The sequence below is a fragment of the Accipiter gentilis genome, chromosome 13, assembly GCF_929443795.1.
Source record: "Accipiter gentilis chromosome 13, bAccGen1.1, whole genome shotgun sequence".
NCBI classification, from domain to species: Eukaryota; Metazoa; Chordata; class Aves; order Accipitriformes; family Accipitridae; genus Astur; species Astur gentilis.
The window spans coordinates 31,291,125-31,314,393 of record NC_064892.1 but is presented as its reverse complement, the minus strand read 5'-3'; the positions used below and the strand labels follow the sequence as shown (position 1 = coordinate 31,314,393).

Here is a 23,269-nt window from a genome sequence, read left to right as displayed (position 1 = left end):
GATGATGTGCAGAATGAACAGAACCGGTTACTTCCCTGTAACGTGCGTATGTTATGTAGGCCGAGTACAATGGAGAGCAGGACAGCTAGGTTTGTTTGTTTGGGTTTTTTAAGCTAAACATATCATTATAAAACATATTATTACATTTATTTATTTGTATTTCATATGTCTTTTTAACAAGCTTCTCAGATCAGGGACACCACAGCGACTGTAATCGTTCGCTACTTGGTGCATGGTATTTGTCACGTTTACTGGCTGGACTGGTAGCCTAGAATAACTCTACAGATATACAGATATACGTATGTACGTGTGTCTGCATATATACACTTATAAATATATGCATGCAGACATATATTTATATAGATGTATTATTCACATAACGACACACACACAGAAATACAAGGTGAACGATCCCACAAAATGCGTTTAAAGTCTAACTAAATGAAGGCCCAACACCTACAGGAAAGCATGCTGAAGTACATCTAACAATACTCACCCTAACTGGCTTAAACAAAATTAATTCTGTATCTTTATTGGACAAGTATAACGACATGCTTCGTAACGTTGATGGCAGCTTTGTTTTTATTGTCTTATAAGTGGAAGAGACCAGATCGTTGATCTTTGCTGAAAGTAAAAGAAAATACGCTTAATAGGCTAAAATGGCATTCCGCTAGTTGAAATCTACACTCCAGAATATCACCTCCACTTCACTGGGGCTGATCATAACCACAGGTTTGAGTGAAAGGGAAAGAGGGGGTGACTGGGCTGTACAGCATCAACCCATCATATGACCACAACATGCCAGACAAGACTTTTCTTTTGGGACATACTCAAGACATCAGCCTCTCTCTCCCTGCAGAAAATGCATCTAACCCATTTCTGCAAGCTGCCAAATCTTCCTGAGGTTCCTGAAGTCACAGCCTTCCAGCAGCAACAAGTCCTCCACAGGCTTCCCCCTAGAAAACTTGCCTGGAAAAGCAACTGCTGGGAAATAAACAGTGCTACTAAAGAGAACTACATATCATAAATTCTCCTTACTGACCACAGGCCACTGTAAGAAGAAAGGCTGCAACAGCCATCTGGATTTTGAATCAAGCAGGCAGGAATCCTCTTTCAGACAAGACCGTCTTGCTTTATTGCTAGGTATTTTAATGATTTTACAAGATCTTTGCTTAAAGGGCAGGGGAAAAGTACATTTCATGTAAGTACCAAAGTTGATACACTATGTTCATTTTTTTCCCCCAATTTCTGCTGTATCTAAATTTTCTGCCTACTCCTGCTTCCCAGACAAATGACTCCAAGAAACAGCAGAAGCTCACAGCAGACGCTCAGCTTGGATCTGCCTCTACACATATAATTATCTCCAAACAAACATTAAAAATACTCCTGAAGAAGCAGGAGATGTTAAGTAGAAGTTTGAGTTAGCCCTTGAGAGTGTCTGACCCATGGAGCAGCAGTGAATTATGAATGAATGTGGCCGGCTTTGCCTTTTAAGAACATGACACAACAGAAGGTTCCAATGTATGCATTGGAATAATCAGATTTTTCAGTGTCACCCAGAAGCACAACTTTGTGATGTGAAGAGCAAAACAACCCAGGAACCAAATGTTTGTATGAAGCATTCACATTTGAATTCTTAAGAAAAAGGGAAACAAAGCTGGATTCCATTTTTGCATAGCGACAGGAAAACTGAAAAGGAAGCAGGTACCAAATGTACAGACAATAAAAGCTTCAATGCAGATTCATTTTTTCCTACAAAAGCAAAAGCTTTATCTTAATGTAATCAAATAATTCCTTAAACACATTCCGTATGCAGTTGCGGAAATGCTGTTTTCATGCAAGAACAGTCACAGCTTGAGAAATACTCGAGTCATTCATCTACTGCACCAATTAAATACATACTCTGAAGTTTATCAGGTTTTGATCTAGAGGTATCTTAAGACATTTAAACTAGCACACAGGTAAAAATAGAAGCCAGGATTTTCAAGAAAAAGGTAGACAGTTCTTAAGTACATAGAATTCTTCCAAATCAATCACAGTCTTACAGTCCAAATTAATCTGGCCTGCTTTTCAGATTCCTGTGTTTTAGAAGTCAGGCACAGAGACAAATGACATTCTGAAATACTTGAGCCCCATATAATGCAGCTTATATAGCTCTAACAAAAATGGTGAATGGAAAGGGTCTTTTTCTCCATTTGATGAGAAGTTTTTAGAAGTCATCTCAAACTAGCAAACAGTCATGGCTTTATTAGCCTACAAGCACTTCAGAGACAACATGAATATAAACCAAAGCAAATACCTGGTTGCGCCCAAGGTTGTTGCGAAAGGCTGTACTTGGGACCTCCTTGAGTGGCCATTGTTTTTAAAGCAGCTACCTAAAACAAGGACAACCAACAAAATGATGTTTCTTTCAGCTGAATTCACAACAAAGGGACCAAGTAACAATTGCACAAGTCTCTCAGATACTGCAGTGTACAGAATCTCCCTTGCTCTCTCTCTTCTATGCCCTGATTTAACAACACACAAGGAAAGCAGCTTGACAGAAATGCAAATGAAAATTACAACCATGATCACTTCTTGAAAGTAAAATTCAAAATGGGATTACATTTACAAAGACGCTTAGGCACCTAAGGATACAAAACGTCAAAAGAGATTTATACTTAAGGAGGTTAGTCAAACTCCCCAGATTCCCAATGAATCATTGGGATCACTTGCACAATCTATCAATCTCACTGGTTACCCCTTTATATTTTAGGCTCACCCCAGCATGACAGGCATCAGTAAATTTAATACTGTAATATTCTAAATTCTCAAAAAACAGCAGCTGGGATATTTGTGATGTCCACGCGATGCTGTAGCCCCAGTTTCTGAGAGGCCATGCCACTTCTTCTCAGTACATAAAGATCCACATCACACTTTTCATTTTACAGAAGTAATAGATCCTGCTGTGTGGTTTTCTCAAGTTGCCTAGAAATCCTGAGCTCTACAGCACGTATGAGCAAGAAGTGTACTGTAACAAGACATCTTTTTTGTTCCTATCCCCTAGGATGCCTAATCTTTCTGACCAACTTCTATCAGGAATTTCTGTCACAAACAGGACTTGGGAGGAAAGTCCTGCTTAGCGAGCACCTCAGTGGTGTAAAATATGCTGAAAACAAAATTTTAACATGCTTCACAGCCATGCTTTAAGACCTGCCTCAAGAACACACACGACCCAAGATTGTTTTTAAAGGCTTACAAATTCAGTTAAGGTAGGAGTTTTCCTGCAAACAGAAAAGCTCCTGCCAACTTTCACAGATCTGTTTCAGCTCAATGAAACATTAGAGCTTCTTGATCGAAGAGCATAAGGGGTGCTTTTAGAACCAAACTATGTCATGTTCCTTTAATCTATTCATTTCAAAAATGCCCAGAAAACTGTTGTTGGAACTTAAAGGGAAGCACGACCTTATAATGGGAAATGCCATCAGCTAATCAGACAGAACTAGCAGCTTCTCCTATACCCAATTTAAATACTAATTCCCTTGTCCTACCAGTATTACAGTAATGTTAATGAATATACAACATGTCTGTACCTTTGTCATGAACTCCTCCAGCTGCTCTATAAACTGTTTGGTTTGCTGCTGAATAAACTGCTCACAAGCTGATTTCAGATGACGATCTACATCTTTCTTAGAGTCGATGTAATGTTCTCTGATTTCTGGAGTACCCTGGAACAGAAGACAGCAATTCTCTCCTTTTAATTGCCAGAGATCACCACCCGCTTAAATGACCCAATTTTTCTTAATGCAGTAAGACTCCATATTACCTCCAGTAAGAACTGTATCAAGGCGTTGTTGCTGTTTAGTCTAAAAAATCTTGAAACTGTCTTAGGGTTCAGGATTTTAAATGCTGCATCTGTGAATCAGAAAGTTACTCATGCTTTAAGTCAACGAGATTCAGCTCCAGAAATTAAAAACTTTAATCACTCATTTACACACAAAAAAATGGCCTAGCTGATTAGGACTGTAACGATTCCACTACCACTAGGTGTGGATGCACAAGTGCGCATGCACAGAAGCACACAAAGCGTGACCCGCTATTTTTTAATTGCACTTACAGTAAACCTGAATTAACAGTTGCACAGTCTAAATAGATAAATACATTATATGAACCTAACAAATGGCTGATATTAGCTGTAGAGCTGATAGCATGCAAAGAGTCTGAGCCCTTTTCCTTTTGCAACTCTATCTACAAGTGAAAGACTTTTACATAAACTATGTAGTTAAGCATTTACAAACAATATGCAGAATTTGGCCCATGTTGCCTAAAAAACCAAGTACAGTTGCATGAAATAACTTAGAAGTGGCACTCTTTCCTCTGGGCTTAATTATTTTAGTTAGGACTGAAGAACAAAACATCAAGGTTGATCTACACTCATGTTTATGGTCTCTACAGAAGTCCCAAGAAGGAAAAGCAACAATGTCTGTAATTAACACAAGATATTGAAATTATTCCTATAGTGTTAACAGGATGTTGTCAACCTGAGATCTAGTCAAATTGGGGAAAAGGAAAATTATCAATACAACTTCAGAATGGCTTATTGCCCTAATGTCATTCATTTATCATCCTACACATCCATCTGCTTTTTTTTTTTCATTTCAGAAGCAATTCTGCACCCCTCTTGCTGTATAAAACAATGGGAGGGAAACAAGACATAAGAGTTAAAGAAGTGCTGTCAAAAGCTTTAAACAAAGAGGGAACACCAGACACGTAGACGTGTACGTTTTGCACTGAACTAAGAACCTGCACTCCTATGCAGTTAAAGGACACCAGAGAGAAAGATTCAGTTTGTTCTCCTAATTATTTCCCAGAAACTTCACCAATGCCAAAAAGAGCCTGTGTTCTCGATCAGTAGCCTATGGGCTAGTCAGTGTGAAAGTCACTTCTCCCCACTGTATACTTCAGTTGCACGAACCTTAGCATTATACTACTTTAAAAAAAAATTGGGCAGAAGCATGATTTTACATTAAGCAGCGTCCCTTTGTCTATAAATCCCAAATTAAATCTTAAATCAGTGTGCAGAAAGCTTGGCTAGAACACAGTAAAACTCCTATGAGCCATGTTATTTTTCTTTTACAACCCATCCCAATCCAAAAGCCCTACTGGCCTATGCTAAACTACATTAAGAATTAAGCGCAATGTACATCTTTCCAACACCACCATCACCATCCAATATAAAGAGTTTTCCATTACTTACCACCACCATCTGCAAAGCACTGGCTGGCACAGAAGTTTATTCAGTTAAATGAAGATGGAGAAAAAACTTGTGTGTCAGCCAGGAACAAGACACCAAAAGGATGTATTTGCCCTTTAACCTCCAGTCAACTAGAAACTACTCAACAGGTAGGAGGTTTCATTGATGTTCAAATGCAACAGGTGAAATGGTTAGTGTAAGAATTGCTTGCTTCAGAGTTAAAACAGCAGCACATTAGGTGGCAGGAAAGAAAAGTTATTTCTTCAGCTTTCTCTTCTGGAATGGGAGAGAAACTTGACATGCTTCCAATTATTTTTCCGATTATCTTTATAAACTTGACAAGTGTGTGACAGTTCACTTATGTATTGAGAGGGGATTTTCTGCATTTTACAAAGGAACCACAGTACAATCTTAAAAATCATGACCAAGGCCACTACTCTCTATTTTCCCTTCCTACAACAGACATGGCTGCTACATAAAACTATTCAACAATACTGTTTATTGAACTTGCAACATAAGAAATCCTTTCCAAAACAAAACCTCACAGAAAGGTCTAGGAATTCTTAATTTGTTCTAGGCAAGTCAACTATGTATTGTCAAATTGACCTGCTAAACAGTGGTAACAAAAGATCTTCCTTTAAAGGGTCAGAAAAGGGGAAAGACATCTCTGTGCAAAAGAAATGTAGATTACTTAGCTGTCCTTAAAAGGGACTGGATAAATAAGTTATGTCAGCAGCAAAAAGCAGTCAAACGCATTTCATACAGAAATAAAGAATCTGCTAGATTCACCTTGAATCACCCTGAATAAGAGAATGGCTTGTTTTTTTCAGAGAAGATAAGAACAAAGCAAGAGATTAGAACAAGCATACAGGTCATTGCAAGTGAACATAAAATAAACCCAGAACTTTTGCTGGCACATTAAGGGAGGATAATCCCATCCCATTCTGTAGCCAGCAACTGTTTAGTACCTCTAGTTTTCTTAAGGTCCAGGGAAATTTCCTTAATGGTGAAATCAGTGTGGAAAGGAGCAATTTGTTCACGAAGAATCAAAAGGTGTTTTATTAAGAAAAGCTGTCCATCAACCTGGGTCTACAGCACAACAAGAGAAAGAACAAGCATTACATGTAAAAAAACCCAAAACAATTAAACGAAGAGCAAAGTTTCAACACCTCCACTTTTATTAGTTACTTCCTATAACAAAATTAACACTAATAACCTTACTAACAAGCTTTTTCCATTAGTCTGTAGTGCCATTAACTACACTCCGGGACCACCAAATCCCGCTTCTGTACTGTTCCTAACACATTGCTCTACAGCAGCAGACTTTATTCACATTTCTTAGAAGAATTAGATTACACAGCCATATTACTAAATGTCCACATGGAGTACAGGTATCCATTATTTGAAAGATACAAACTTATTCTTCATCAGAGCCAGGAACTATTTCCTGTAATTCATATCATTTATAGTTGAAAAACATGAGGTTCCAGAATTTTTTTAATCATTACAATGATTAAGAAAAAGCCAAACAGTTAATGTTTCTGTAATGACCTTGATTAACTGTGCTACTGTGGAAAGGTCTTACAAGGCATTTTTCTCATGTCATTAAATGCAAAGCTTAGTTAATTTCTAAACAGTACAGCAAAGATACAAAGAATAAAACAAGGCTGAGTTCACACCACTGAGACGATCAGTTTTGCACTGCTTGTTATTTTAGCTATGTGCTTTACGCTGCGTGCTGCTTTTAATCTTTGAAATTCATGGCTCATTGAGGTAAATGGAGGAGGACTCAAATTCAAATTTGCTTTTGCAAGCTGGAAGAGAACTCTCCTTGATATAATGTTAAATAAAACCGTAAAGAAGAAATAAGATTTAAATCTGCAGTTTTAAAAAATAGAAATGTTTACTAAAAATAAGTGGTGGAAGGGTTTATTGAGTTTTTATTTTTTTTTTATTCTTACATGTATGATTTCACCAGATAATGTTAAATTAACATGCATCAAGAACAAAGTGGTACAGATCCTAGTCCCAGGCCAGCCTATCTAGGGTTTGCTGCAGGATGAGTTTCATTCTCTGCAATACTTTTAAGTCAGTGCTGACCCGATATACAGTGCTGGAATGGATAATTAACTGTAGAACTCTGAATCAATTACATATGAAATAGTTTCTGCTCAAGCTAGAAGGAAACGTGGTTTGAATTTCTTTTTAAAGATACTACATTTAGCAGATACTTTTCAAAGGACACTCAAAAGAAATACTTCGAAGGCTTACTCCAACTACTTAAAGTAACACTTAAAATTAAAATGACTTGATGAAATGGCATTGAATTCTGAGCAACACATCAGATCAAACCTTTTGATAATAGACAGTTCTGAGCAGAGAATACTTAACAAATCTTCCCAGTGAATTTAATACTTGGAAAGATTTTTGAAAATTCAAACAATGGAGGCAGAGAAAAAGAGAACAGAGTAACAGGCAGTGAAAACAAATACAGGGAGCAGAGACTTCTAGCAGAAATTTTTCTTTAGGTATCACTTGATTGAATTCACATGAGTTAGAGCAGCCTGTAAACACGATTGCTACGATTTGTATTCCACCTTTTCAGATAGGCTAGCATGTGAATCATTATCTTTGCTTTACAATACATTAACCGTAACTAAAAGCTGGCAAATCCATCAGGTCTCTCGGGGCAGAGCAACATGCTTTCACTGAGATTTCAATAGAATTCTGAACAACTGCTTCATGCCTTTAGATGAACAGGGAGGGGGAAAAAAATAAATCATACCCAAAGCACAGATTCTGACCTTGTTTTTGCTGATAGAATCAGCAGCTCCCAGCAGCGAGTGGATACAGGCAGATAAGGCCTCTTGCGATAATCCCTGAAACACTGCCCTCTGCAGAGAAGAGGAAATCAGACAAAAAAACCCAGGTGTTAGCAAAGCTTAAGCAGAATTTAAGAGTTGCAGCTTGTGAAGGATGTGCTTAACCAGCACATAAAACTCCACAGTAGTTAGCTACAAACATGTCATCTAACTGCATTAAGACAGGATGGAGCGTTCGTATACAAAAGCTTGCTACAGCACTTAGTCAGAGTGGATACAGGTACACACTCACACATGCCCTGTTCACCCTCCGGCTCTGAATTTGCAGCCGGGTAGCAACATGGACAGTGACACCTAATGCATTCACAGCTAATGGCATGAACGATGCTTACCGGGTAACCTGACTAGACAGTTCACGTGTCAGGGTAACTATCTGTGTGCGCAATTTATATTTGCAATAGGCATGAGATCGTTCAGGGGAGCTTAACCTCAAGCAAACTTGAGTTATCTCATATTTGCACCAGGTTAGTAAACAAACATGACAGCTGCCATGGCCCAGGTGACAAAGAGTAACTCATTAAGCTGCAGCAACTAGATTGTAAGGCTGAGCTAGCTGTAGGAACAGCCTCCACCAGCACTCCAACATCGTAGATGACAGCCCTGACTGCTCCAAGACTCGCCAGTGTCACTTCATTCATGTCTTCTCCTATCTACAGGGTGCAGGCAAGGCATACCAGTTCTGCTAGAATCTCTCAGTGAAAAAAATAAATAAATCACTGTGCAGACACACTATAAATGAGCCTTGCAGACAATGCGAAAACGACTTCATCTCCAAAGGTCTGGCTGAAAACAAGGGCAAATACTCATTTATCTTTAATGAGACTGATATATCAAGCAATAAAGTATTAATATTTCCAGCTTTCTTTTTAAGCAAATAGCATCTTGGTAGCAGTTTCACATAATACCTACCAAAGATATTTTGAAATGCATTAAATGTATCTAATAAAGATACAACACGTACAGAAAAGCAAAAACACTGGCATTATGTTTCTTAGAAACTTATTAGTCTTTTATGCTATTAGGTGACAAACATAAATCAGATTCTAAAGGGCAAGTCTCAAAATACTTGTGAAGTAAGCACTGCTTTTGTTTCTGTTAGACAAGGCGATTCCTACTGTCTTAAACTTCGGAAACGTCTCCTACGTTTTGGAAGGTAAAAAGATGAGCCACAAAAAATTCCTGAGAACATTTCCAAAATGCAGAAGTAGTAGAGTCACCATTTTTAAGACCAGAAACATTACCTTGTCTGATGTCCTGCAAAGCCCATCGCAAGAAACACATTACCCAGAAATTTCAGCAGTAAAATCATTCTCTATAATCGACCCAGAACTTTCTATTCTTTCTTGTCCTATTCAGTCCTCAACTTTAGTGCGATAAATATCTTGAGCATCAGACACTGAAGTATTTCTGTAGTAGCAAAAGCAATAGATGTACAAACTAGTGCCTTTTTTCTAACTCTACAAATACAAAATTCTCTTGGAAATGATCATCTAAATTTTGTCAGTTCACATGTTTTACATGAAGATAGCAGCAAAAAGACTAAGCGATAACAGAGGCCAGTAATTGTCCACTCCTAATTTACATTAAAATATTTACACACTTTGTAACTTCACTTAAAAAATTTAGATAAAGAAATTTTTGCATACGTCTATACATCTGTACAGTTTGGAGAGACACACTAGAGTCCTTCTGACGGTAGGATACCACATTCCATGCAGATCTGCTGGTGAAATCGTGGTCTGGTGCCTGGGATTAAGGGATTCTGCTGAACCTGTTTAAAAGTAAAATAATACACCCATGAAAAAACTTGCCCATCTGTCCTTTCAACTGAAGGAGACTGCAATATCAACTGCACTTTATACTGACTCCGCAGTAGTAAGACATATTTTATTGCACCCAAACAGGTTAGGGTTTATTTTTCTTCTGAGCAGGTCAGTACTAGATTTCTGACGTATATAGACCACATGGCTGTGAAAGACGAGAATTCACTTTCAGGCATGGCCCAGTTTGACTTTTTTACTGAGTTAGTTTTACAGGCATGTCTCCAATGACTCACGCACATACACTATTTAGCTCAACAGCAGAAATGATCAAACAATTACTTTAAAAAAGCATAGGAGAAAAAAAAAAAAATTAGTTATCATGGACCTACAGGAGATGCTCAGCAAAAAAAAAAAAACGGAAAAAAACTCCCATTCCATCAGTTTTACTTCTTCATGCTTTCCTTTCTGCTGGGGATAAACCCACATGGATTAAACAGTCGCAGAAAGTGTAGAGTTTAAACATCACATTAATAACTGCAAAAATAATGGCAAAAACAATTTTGTCATGAGGGGGCTGGAAACATAAAAACGTGCTCCTCTTGGGTAACCTTTGTAATAATTCTGTATGCTCAAAATGGATTCTTGCAACACCTGACAGACAGAAGTCTTGTATTATTTTCATTTTGTCTTTGAATCCTGGGAAACAGCTGAGTCAATAGCATCAGAACTCTGATTCCAATTAGCAACCATTCAAAAAAGTAAAATTTTTAAAGTTTTACCTAATGATGGAATAAGCACTTGTGAAACGTTTTTGTGATCAGTGCGGGAATTGTCTAAAATAATTCAGTGATATCTTTCTACCTTTTGCAACAATAAATTTATTGCAACAGTAATTAGAAGGCCTGTAAGACTTTAGTTGTCAGTTTGAGGTTCCTAGGCTCTTTGTTAGTCACTTCAGATACTCCTGCAGGCATTGAAATGGGAGAGAGGCACCTGTGAAGGGCAAAAAATCCCAATTATCTCAGACACTTATCTTCAAATTACACCATATAGCTTCCTTCCGTCTCCTGAATGCAGGTGGGATTTACAGGACCTGTGAATGCCACACACTTGGCTTGAAGCAAGATGAACTCCACTCTCAGTGGGATTTGTGGAGTCCAGCTAGAAACAGCCAGAAAGACCTCTGCAGGCCTTGCAAGCCAAATGCAAGAATCTACCCTGTAATCAAAAGGAATATGAGAAACAACTGACAAAGAGCTGAGAAAGGGGCTGCTGGGAATATTAACCATTCTGAAAAATGATAAAATAAAGGGAGAAATTCTTCATGGATCTTAAACAAAAATTGAAAGGGTTGTAACACTCAAATGACTGGCATCAAAAGAGCTACGTTTCATGGAATTTGCTTCCAGTTCGCTGTAATTTACAGGCACATGGTCTCACACATTTTAAAAGTCAATGACTATATTCTGAATTATTGTAAACAGCTAAAAGTACTAACTGGTTTCACTAAGTTGAAACACATTCAAAGGAAGAATATTCCCAGGTAAAGGCATGCACAAAGACACTCCTAGATGCTCAAAGGATTCATTTAAGAGACATTCCAGACACACCAAACCACCCTTCTCATCTTAGCACAGCTAACAAACAGAAGCACCCTTAAGTATACATCTTGATGGTAGGGCTACTTTGCAGTAGAGAATACAGAAGCTCAGTTTTACACAAAGTACAATAGATGTTGTCAGCTACAAAAGCAGTTGCTCCACAGAATGGATTGCACTGGAAGCACAAAGAAATGCTACAAAAGAACAAGATTAAGTTGTTTCTCATTCAAAAAAAAAAAAAAAAGTTTAAAAAAAAAAGTTAAGAACCCTGAGACAAAGTTCATCTCAAAATCTCTTATGAATGTCTCTAGGAAAATAACCCTTTAAGATACATGCAAGTTTCTCACTGATGGTTCAAGTTAACGCTCACTCTCTGCGAGATTTATACATTAATTTGACAACGTGAGATATATATTTCATACCAGATTTAACTAAGCTGCAGGACTCAGGATCTTCTAGCCGGACATCTGAAAATGAAGCTTCAGATGGCAGCTTCTTCTGTTCCTCTTTCAAACTCTGTGCAATTTGCTGCAGAGGAAGATATACCACAAATTTTTTTTTTCCTCATTAATTTAAGCAGCATTACACTGCTTTGATTACAATAGAGAAAAGCATATTAAATTTCAAAAGGACTCAGCTACACTCAGCTCCCCAGTGTTTCAAAGACATTAAAAGAAATGGACAGATGTTTCCAAAACAGTAGCAGAAACATTTCAATATCAATTTAAGATTCACAAGTATTACACAGATCTGTGTAAAGCAATGTTCTTTCCATTTTGTCTGGTTTTACTGATCTGTAAATAATAACCAGTGAAGCCACCTAGAAAGAGAAGCTCAAAATAGGGGAACCCAATTCAACACTCACATGGATTTCATACAGATAATTTCTGTGATGGCTTTATTCCTATAAATGATACGTGCAGATGGCCCCAAAGTACTCTCTAGTTTATTCCCTGCAGGAGTTCAACAAAAAGCTTTCTCCCAACATTCCTCAACACTTCCACACTTCAACCTTTTTCACTACTTGATCTGCTTCAAAGCAACGAGAGGCAGCAAGAACGGGCAAAGAACTGCATTAATATTTGAGCAGAACAGCATAAGAAATATTTCTGCCCTGTGCTTTTAACATTTTAATAATTAATTTACTCAGACAGAAGGTCTCTCTAAATAGCAAGGTTTTGAGGTTTAAAAGCCATCAAGTAGCAAAACAAATCTCAAACCAGGCAAAAACTGGAGTCTTATGAGGACATATGAAGAGCAGTGTAATTTCTCGATTTAGAATGAACTGTAAAACTCACTTTCTTCTTCTTCCTAACTGAATGGCCACAGGACCCTAGTTAGAAAATAAGGCCTTGTACAGACTAAGTATCCATACTGCTTGCCTATAGAAATTATGGCTAACATTAAAAGGTTCTCACAATCATTTTTTTATCCTGTTGCTCTATTCACACAGTTTTAGCAAAAAAAGCCACACCAAACAAACAGTGCACTCCTAACGGTTATACTGGTAAAACTTCTGATCCCTAATTGTTCTAACAGAGGAATCCCATTTAGCTACATTTTGTGTGGTGGGCTTCTTAATTACTATTTTTGCTTTGTCTTCAAAATCTTGTTAGTCCTTAAACTCTCAGTATAAAGGGCAACTATTCTACAAACTCACTAGCTTCAGGATTTGTAAATGCTTTGCTAAAAACCTGTGAATGTTCCTTATACTCATCAAAGCATAAACTGTAGCATAAGAAAAGCTTTAGTCATGTATAAAGACAAGATTATAGCAACCTGAGTTCAGTACTAAGAAGTTTCTCACAGTGTTTGTCTGTTTACAGGCAAGAATTGAACACAATAAGGTACAGTTATACAATATTAATTTCTTCCAGCCCACAGCAAAATATATATATATAGCTATAAACCTTCTGCATTTTATATAAGTAATGCTCTGATTCTTAAGTCAAACAACAGCTTCTCTACCAACTGGTCAGCTGCAAGTAAGTCCCACAATTTTCTAAGGACCACCAGCTATTCCAGGACGTAGATGGAAAGCAATATAGAGCAATAAAACCTGGATCTTGCCAGTCCTCGGAATTGCCATTCTTAGTCAACTCAATCCTTTGACAGCTTGGGCCTCTCATCATAAAGTCAATGGCAACAGTTATTTAGGGAGGGGATCTTTAGTATGCTTAATCCCTTCTGTGCAATGCTACCTTTCAGTTGCATATCAAATGCAGTTCGCTCTAGTCAAAAACTAACTTAAAGTCTTTCATCAGCCACTTTGTTATTTCTGTGAGTAGTTTCATTCCGAAATCTTTCATCAATATAGTATTAACCTTTTAAAGTAAGTAGAAGTAGTTTGATTCCTTTCAGCAGGAACATTGACTCAAAGGGCTTGGAATGACTACAAGAATGGCTAATACTGATAAGAACTTGAAAAAGTTCTGGAACCCATTGCTGACATGTTAAATTATTTGAAGGTACAAGCAAGTCTCCCTTCACACTGCCTGAGCATAGCGTGCACACGTGCATATCAAACACCAGTTTGACCAGTAATTCTGAAAACAAACTTGCAGCTGACTGTGCCTGTCTCAAGTTTCTCTTCAATTCCAGCTCAACTAGAAAATACATTGGGTAATGCCTACTATTAGGTACAAAAGTAAATAAAAATTTACTACTATGACAGAAAACTCAGAAGCTTCAAGTTTAGACAAAACTGTTAACTCCGAGAACTATCATCAGTTTTACTGAGTTTGATGTAAAGTGTTCTCTGACATCTAGTTTAAGGTCATAATTTAATCAGCAGGTGCCAGTTTGGTAGTCCCAGTAATACTAAATACACCCAAGAACTGGAAAACCCCATCTGCAAAGCACTATACTGCACAATTCTATATACTGCATAGAAAAAGAAAACCAATCAAGAACAATAAAATAGCTGATGCTATACCTCCATCATTTCCAACTTGTCAGGATATGCAAGATCACCCGGAGCAGGCTTGTAGCCTGTGATATCAGTCTGAATGTAAATATGTGTCCTATAGACAAGACGCTCTTGTACGTCTTCTAACATCTGCTTGACACCAGCAGCAAACGCACCCAGTTGTTCAGCTGACAAAGGTAAAAAAAGGCACAAATTTGTTAATTTAATTACAAAACAAGCTTATAGACACAAAGTTTGAAGTTTCACATATAGAACTGCCACAAAACTGGCACACTGCAGATGAACTCAAGACTATTTTTGCAACAGCGGCATGAAGACAAATTTGTGACAAACAAGAAACTACTGAACTCGGTATTGCAGTTGCTTCAGCTCCCCAAATTTTCATTAGATTGTGAAAATGCAATCTCATGCTGATAACATCAGACGCCATGTTAGAATTAAGCATTCTAATTATTTGAGACCTGGGTACGTCAAGTGGCATTTCTGCCTAGACATCAAACCAATGTGCTTTCGTTCCGTCATAACCAATGCCTGCAGTGTGACTGTCCGGAGTTGACAAGCTAACTCATCTACCTACCTACCAGAACAGATAATCCAAAGCAGCTCACATCCAATTTAAGAACTATTATATCAGCCTGAGTTTAAGTAGTAGAGAGTCACTTAAGATTAGCTGAAAGATTATGTCACCAATTTTTTCCTCATTCCCAACAGTGTTACAATTCTACTTCCAGGAAAATCAGCAATTCTTCACTATACTGGCAGAGCTTCAGAGACAAAGGGGTACACTGTGTTACATACCAGCTACCAAGTATGATTTCTGTTTATCACTTGGTGCAAGGTTAAGACTGTGAAATGATTCCATTACGCACTGGTCATAGAAAAAAATCTGATACCTCATTTTCTTAGTAACGGTCAGCTCACTTCTATGAGACTATGAGCTCTGAACACTTCCAAACCTCCAAAAACTCTACCAGCTATAGAACTCCTCCTCTGATGTTGCAATTGCTAGTCTGGGAAACACCACATCAAGGAGAATGCAAAAATCAGGTTTGCATTCCTTTGTTTTATCATCATGTATGCAGAAAGCTCTACACGGATGATGCATTAGCAGCTCCAAGCGAAGTAATTCATTCATTTGAAAAGTTCATTTAAATCAATCCTGGTGCACGTATACGCACTGGGTGGATGCTTGCTTGCAGTTGTACAATCCAGAGAAAACAGGACTGTACAACATCAGTACATTAATTTAAATTAAGATATATACAGACCCTTCTATTATAAATGAAAAAAACTAATTTATTTAAAATAACCTTACCTCATCTTTGACATGTTGAAGACCCATTAGAAAGAAAAAAAATCTAGGGATTTCTTTGCCTATGCAATTTAATAATTTTATCAGTTAAGAAGACAGTTAAAAACAATCAGCTTCCATCTATGAGTTACCGTTGTTCTGCACATGATCTTCAAGCATCTCATTTTTGAGAATCCCGCAGAGTTCAGAAAGTGTCTCTAAGTGAATGACATGGATGATCATTGGCCTCAGGACATCATACAATGAAAGACACAACTTCTCCAAGAGTTCACTATGAAATAAAAAAAATAAAACAAAGCAAAACACTTTCAGGAACCTGCAATACCAAAATAAAATTTTATCACAAACATGGATTATTTTATGGCAAAGATTTTTAAAAGGAGGGTGAGAAAACAATGCAACACAGCATCATAGGAGACTTAAGAAAGGACTGTTTAACATATGAACCCCTCATTTCTTACAAAGTCTTTTAAGAGATGTAGGATACCACTGCTTAAAACGGTGGTGCAGTTTTGAATTAATTTTAAAATTAAAAAAAAAAAAAAATTCAAAAAACAACCAACAACTCAACCTGTCACAAAGGGAAGATACTGCAAACTGGTTTACCTGGCTTCTGTGTAAAGAAATGCTCGTGGTGAGCTCAGAATCATACCTCCAATCTCCCTTTGAGAAAAGGCTCATCTGATTCCAAGTACTCAATAGTTAATTCGAACCAGGACCACACGGAGAGGGACACAGGAGGAGAAGCTTCGTAACCTTTTCTGTTACAACTTCCTACATTGCAGGGCACGCTTTCCAACCTAACTGAAGTTACGATACCAATGCAATACGAAACACCAGAAATACTGCTTTTATTTTTTCCTTTCCTGTTCAAACTGATGCTTATCTTGGTCAAGACACCAGAAGCATTCATCCTAGACATTTTTGCCATTCTCAATGCTACCTTCACTAATCACAGATTAGATAATAATGCTGTCACCAGTAGTTGAAAATTCAAGTAATTCCCCAGTTAGACTTGGAAATATAAACACTAAGAATATTAAGTATTTACAGTGTGGTACAGTTGTTGAGTCTATTGCACTACTTTTTTTTCTAATTCACTAAGAATGTCTGACAATAGGACAAGGACACTTCAGTTCCTTTCAGAGTATAGACAAAAAGTGCTCACAAAAGAATGTTCACAGAAGAAACATTTTGAATGCCTCTCTTCTGTCATATTCCATAGCTTTACAAGCAACTCTATAAAACAGTAACTCTGCATGTTAAAAGCAGAAACAAAGGAGAAGTTTCAACAGCCTTATTATTAAATACAACACTCAACCTCAGATCTCTACTCTTGGCTAGATTTTTGGTAAACTCTTTTATCTGTACAGACACCTAGTTATTATGTCCTCAGAGCACCTCAGCACTTCAGAAAAAAAATGAGGCTATTTATTATGCAGCTAAGAAAAACCTAGTGAAGTAGTTACTATTTGAAACATTTTCCTCAAACTATTTTATTTAGATGTAGGCAAAAAAAGGGAAGCAAGTTCTTAGGAAAGGAGGTTAACTACTTTCCATCAAGATTCAAAAATAATCAGAAGTCTATTCTCATTTTTGGTGTGAAGAGCAATAGTGATGAAATCTCTGTCTGAACAACATTTTACACTGATTTCTACTAGGGATGTTTACTTCAGGATTTGGACTGAGATAGCTAAACTGGTTCTTAAGCCAATTTAGTCAGGTCACCTCAAAACCTGAGCATGTCCTACACGACACCTCCATTTCTCAGAAAAGAGAAAGGCTGATACTACTCTGGCACTATGGCTTATTTCTAGTGAGCTTTACGCATTTATGGTTTTCCTTTAGCTTTAGAGGATGGGGAGGGTAGTGGGCAGTATTTTTTTCTATGTTACACATATTCAACTCAAGCTGCGCTTGATTTTAGAGATAATACAACACTCAAACCCAGTGTCTCAGTTATATTAATAGGAATACACTTTATTTATGGACTTCATAACTAGGGAACATGACCTGCCCGAATTTCAAAATTAAGTATCATTATTAAAACATACCAGCAAATTGGAAAAGGGGAATAATCTACTGAATTGCTCTAATATTACAGGTCTGTTGTAAAAACTTAGAATACCTTTATAATGCAATTACCATGGGAAGACAACAACCTGTCCCTCTTCTAGATCTAGGCAGAGCAGATACAGATACTGTTCTTGCCAGGTGTCCACTACCCTGCCTTCCGTTCAGCCCACATACAGGCACATGCAAATATTCTGTGACAGTAAGGGCAGCTCACTAACTCTAAATCCTTGATGAAAAATGGCTGGAGTTCATCAGCTTAATTTTACACTGAAGTAAATGAAAAGCATTTCTGCAACTGACTGTGCAAACCATTGGCATAGAGGCAGTATAAAAACAGCTGAGATCTGTAGCACTGTAAACTTCTACAGCTATTTCCAAAGCAACTGTGTCTCTTTACCTCTTTCAGACCATCTACAGAGCATTTACATTACTCAGATTACTTATGGAGAATGTAAACTATCAGATTCACTTGAAGAAAAAAAGAAAACAAAAGAACATCAAATTCTGATGCAGGAAATGATTGGGTTTTTTTCTTGCTGGTTCTTACCAAACCACTTCAATACAACCCTATTTGCCATATAACATTGTCTGCTGTATCACAGCATAGTAAATACAACATGCAGTAAAACAAAAAACAGCATGTACCACCTACTCCAGTTTTGGTGTTGGTTTTGTGAAGAATTCATTGTAGAGCTGGTGTTCATCCTGGCATACGTGGACCATAAAGGCACAACCACTTCGTACCTGTATTCACGGAAATGCAAATGCTTGATTATTAAATTATTTTCCTTGCATCAGTACCACAGGAGGTATTACACATATTATTATTATATACTAAATTATATCCTATATTGTATTATCCTTATTACTACAGTAGCTATGATTAAATTGAAGCTTTGTGGAACTCAAAATCATTGAGATCAACTATAAAACTGAGGACTGAAAAGATGTTACTAGCCAAATACAAGCTCATTGTGCAACTTCTGTCCCTTTTCGTTTCAGATGAAATTTAAGTAACCACATTTTATGCTTTTGCACACTCCTTTGTGAGGTTTGTAGCAGAACAGAATTTTTACAGAATAATCTTTCCCAAAACATGCATTACTTGAAAATATTAGTAAAATTTTAATGATTCTGTCCTGGTTTCAGCTGGGAGAGAGTTAACTTTCTTCCTGGTAGCTGGTATGGTGTTACGTTTTGGGTTCAGTATGAGAAGAATGCTGATAACACACTGATGTTTTCAGTTGTTGCTAAGTAATGTTTAGACTAAGTCAAGGATCTTTCAGCTTCTGATGCCCAGCCAGCGAGAAAGCCGGAGGGGCACAAGGAGTTGGGAGGGGACACAGCCAGGGCAGTGACCCAAACTGGCCAAAGGGGTATTCCAGACCATGTGATGTCATGTCCAGTATATAAACTGGGGGGAGTGGGGCTGGGGGGGGATCGCTGCTCAGGAACTAACTGGGCATCGGTCGGCAAGTGGTGAGCAATTGCACTGTGCATCACTTGTTTTGTATATTCTAATTCTTTTTTTATTATCTTCATCATTATTAGTATTTTCTTCTTTTCTGTCCTATTAAACTATCTTTATCTCAACCCACAAGTTTTATATTTTTTTCAATTCTCTCCCCCATCCCACTGAGTGGGGGGCAGTGAGCAAGCAGCTGCGTGGTGCTTAGTTGCTGGCTGGGGTTAAACTACGACAGATTCAAAACCACAAATAAAAGTGACAATTCTACGTGTAAACTATTAAATTAAGTAAGTACATTTTACTTGGGGGACAGGAGATTAAAACATAACAAAAACCCCACAACACATGACTACTTTACCTACCAGCGCACAATGATCTCTGTTGTTCTGACTGGTTAATTCTGTAACGGTGCTAGCGATACTTGGACCAAGCAAAAGCTCCCTCTGGTCAAGGTAACATTGATGAATTTCATTGAGAACTTGTTGATACCTAGCCAAGAAATTAAAACAGTAACTGCATCCTGAAGCTCATTTTCTGCTAAACACAAAATTCATTCTAATACCCTCTTTAAGGTCTACGTAATTTCAACTTTTAAAACTTTCTTTTGAATGAATAATGTATTAAAAAATACTTAAACAAAAGTAAAGATTTTCAAAACTTAAAAACTGTTGAAAATAAATTATGTAGACATACTCACTCTGGGATTTTTTCAGATCTTTGCTCTACTTGTTCAATAAGAGTCTGCCCAATAAAAAGCAAAAAGTATTATCAGTAAGTGCTTTTTTTCTAATAATTGGAAAATAGTTTGCAGTATTTTTCCACGGACACAATATGCAATCTGTGGACATTCACACTTGCACAATATGCAATCCTTGCATTCACACTACTAATAAATTCAAACCCCATTTTCATAGCTTCCTTCTTAACAGCTAGTTACCAGCCTACTTACTCTGACTTTGGGAGCAGCTGCTCTGAATTTTACATAAAACAGCGTGAAGGCATTGTCAGAATTTGGCACAGCTGAAGGATCCTGAAAGAAGAGATGAGTAATTGGTTAAAAAGGAAAATACTATATTTGGCTTCTAGTATTTAATGGCTGAGATAATTAGGCTCTAAAACAGGATATTGGTTCTTTATGCTTATATTGCCAGTGGGACAGCTCTTTGCCACTTTCCACCTAGAAAGGCATGCTGTTTCAGAACTTGGATAAAGCCAGCTGGAAGAACAAAACCCAAAACAAAAGTTTCAACCAACAGTCTCTACAGCAAAAGTAACGTTTTCAGTAATTACAGCATTCTCCATTAGAGACAACAATTTTCTCTGGACCTGCCACAGTAGTACTGCTTGTTGCTCCTTAATCTGTTGTACTAAAACGGAACAAAACCTCCCTTTTACCTGCCAGTCCCAGGGTGGAGAAGCTAAGATTCAGTTCGCATTCAAGCTTCAACTGGAACATCAAGTTTTGACGCAGTTTCCCCTGCAGCTCCCCAGCATAGCTGGGCAGACAGCTTGAACTTAGGCAGTTCTAGCACTAATGACTCTCTAACATCGCTGTCACCATTTTAAAACTAACCAAACGATACTGCCAATACTAGTAGGAACCTATCACAGTTATTCTCTGCAGCAATGCAAAGCACTGCAGACTGATCAAAAAGAAATATTTAGATGAGCAGGAGCACCCAAAAATACTTACTGGAATACAACACTGAAAGCGTAATTTCATGAACTCACGAGTTGTTGCGCTTTAACAGTTTTCATCCTACAACACCCAGCTCCTGAATACTTTCTTCCAGTATTCCCTGCAACCTCTCTGTCTCTTAACGATCCATCTCCAAGAGACCCCCACAGTAGCCATATTTCTCTTGTGCGCCCTCCCCATTTGGGAACACAGATAGCAGCACGCACTGCAGCTGATTCAGAGCTACAGTGCACAAATGGGTTCAGGAAGGCATGCTGCTTGGCCAGCTGGTTGCTGCCTCTCCAACACAACCATTTATCCATCCCTGGCCTTCACTAAGGTTACTGTTCACCTACCTCAATTCACCTAATTTACCTTCTTCAATTTCCAGGATTTTTTAATTATTACTATTTTTAAATCTTCTGGATCACTAGGTCTCTGTCAGATTCGGTTGGAACTTGGCCAACCTACAGAAACACTGTGGTATAGGACTGACCTATTTTCACACAAAACTGCTGATGCGTCCCACTCTCAAAAACACAAAGAGAAGAAAACTGTACAGTGTTACGATAGACATTTCAGTACAGCTTGAGTTACCACTTACTGATTCACCTTACCCTTTTCATTAACTGGCTTGTGAGGTTCTGTAGTGTATTCACAGTGTACGTCTTGATAAGGTGCATAGCTTTAGAAAGGCATTGTTTAAACTTAATCAAATATACAGGATAGTCTTTAAAATTTGGCTGAAAGAAATAAAAAAATCCATTTTAAATATGAACAGTAAGAGTCGAAAGTTTATCAAAACTTAAAATAGTCTTTTTACTAGCTAGAAATGCTAGTTTGTACGAACCAAAAGCAGTATTTTATAAAAATTAAGCAGAATATTAAATATATTCAGTAAAAATTTCTTATGTTTACAAACCGTCATCTTTGCTTTCTTACTGTATTTGGCAGAGAGAACATTTTATAGGGGGGAAAAATCCACACCACAAAAATAGTATGAGTGCATAGTTTTGAAACTATTAAGATTTAACTAAAACCAATATAGAATTACTTACATGCGATGAAATATATGCAATACAATCATCAAGCTTAGCCAGCATGGGAATGAATCCTTCACTGTTCACGGACAGCGTAGGGGAATTCAATTTCTTTGGAAAACAAGACAAAGCATCATTGTAAGGAACCCAAGTAACTTAGTGTTGGCCATAAAGTTCAAAAGATCGGTACGCTTTCATTTTCTAAGACTATTAACAGTGAAATAATACTTACTGTGTTGATGTTTTCCAGCTCATTAAAATAGGAAAGTTTCTGTTGGATGTTTTCAGCCAGGTCAACAAGTTCTGACTATTAAAAAACAATAAATAGAAGAAAATCAGCAACCTAGCAAATATAAATATATATTTATATACATATATTAGAACAGATATATATATATAAAATTATTCAGCCTCCCTTTCAGCTTTCAACATGCACCAGCATTAACTAGCTTTAGACAACTTGCAACTAAAGAAGTACAACAAAAGATGCAGAATACAGCTGTGCTCTCTTGCTCTCTCTTACCAGAGAAAAGACACGTTACTCTCAATAGTATATTTAAAAACATATATTCTACAGGTTTGTCAGCATTCCACAGATTCTATTGCATACAAAGAGCAATGCTGTCATCAGTATTACGGAGAACTGTAGAAATCCTGTATTTCAGGACTGGAGCCTTTAAAAGTTCTCCCTTATCCTGTTATGCTAAAAAGACACATTTGTTATATCACTATTGGAGCACTTCGTGATGAGAAAGAAAGTGTGTGGAAATAAGCTCATAACTTTTAAAAAAAATCTTTCTTCTTGCAATAACCAGCTAAAATACTTTTATAAGGGATATGAATTATTAATCTCAATAAAGTTTGCACTTGTCAGGCATCAGTTACAAAAGCTCACCTCAGCTAGCTATCCTTCTTGATTAAAGCGTGTATCAACACATACCGAACATTTTACTGCACAGAGCCTGACACCCTAGCTGCAGGTGAAACACACCAAAAACGAGGTCCAAAGCAAATGGAGGGACTGTCACCACAGCTCACAAGTCTTCCCAGCCTGAGAAAAAGAAACTTTCATTTATGGTATCTTAGAAGTTTCCAGTAACGCTCCCATCAAAGATTACCTGCTCTTTCAGAAGTTGTTCACACGCCTCATGCAGCGTTCCTGTCTTTGTGGATACAAAAAGATACTGTTTTTGCAGTGACTCCAGGTGCTGAAGGGCACTATTCACATCATTCAAGATAGCATCACACTGCTCCTGAAAGCCAGACAAGTAATCCCTCATCTGTCTG

At 37.5% G+C, this 23,269-nt stretch overlaps 1 protein-coding gene across 3 annotated transcripts in view; it reads right to left on the bottom strand.

Moving 5' to 3' along the window:
* COG3 (component of oligomeric golgi complex 3) overlaps positions 1–23,269 on the bottom strand; it is a 31,697-nt gene that overhangs the window by 3,932 nt on the left and 4,496 nt on the right. For 2 of the 3 annotated variants that reach the window (XM_049815713.1, XM_049815714.1), the window contains 18 exons: positions 23,101–23,266; positions 22,215–22,289; positions 22,001–22,093; positions 21,560–21,685; positions 20,214–20,294; positions 19,962–20,005; positions 19,627–19,753; positions 18,449–18,540; positions 15,852–15,991; positions 14,415–14,575; positions 11,902–12,007; positions 9,762–9,886; positions 8,038–8,127; positions 6,202–6,322; positions 3,806–3,894; positions 3,573–3,707; positions 2,300–2,375; positions 497–624 (listed from right to left, as the gene is read on the bottom strand). In XM_049815713.1, coding sequence (XP_049671670.1) covers positions 497–624; positions 2,300–2,375; positions 3,573–3,707; positions 3,806–3,894; positions 6,202–6,322; positions 8,038–8,127; positions 9,762–9,886; positions 11,902–12,007; positions 14,415–14,575; positions 15,852–15,991; positions 18,449–18,540; positions 19,627–19,753; positions 19,962–20,005; positions 20,214–20,294; positions 21,560–21,685; positions 22,001–22,093; positions 22,215–22,289; positions 23,101–23,266 — 1,975 coding nt within the window. The remainder of the gene's footprint in view (positions 1–496; positions 625–2,299; positions 2,376–3,572; positions 3,708–3,805; positions 3,895–6,201; positions 6,323–8,037; positions 8,128–9,761; positions 9,887–11,901; positions 12,008–14,414; positions 14,576–15,851; positions 15,992–18,448; positions 18,541–19,626; positions 19,754–19,961; positions 20,006–20,213; positions 20,295–21,559; positions 21,686–22,000; positions 22,094–22,214; positions 22,290–23,100; positions 23,267–23,269) is intronic. The other variant, XM_049815715.1, reaches the window with a different exon arrangement.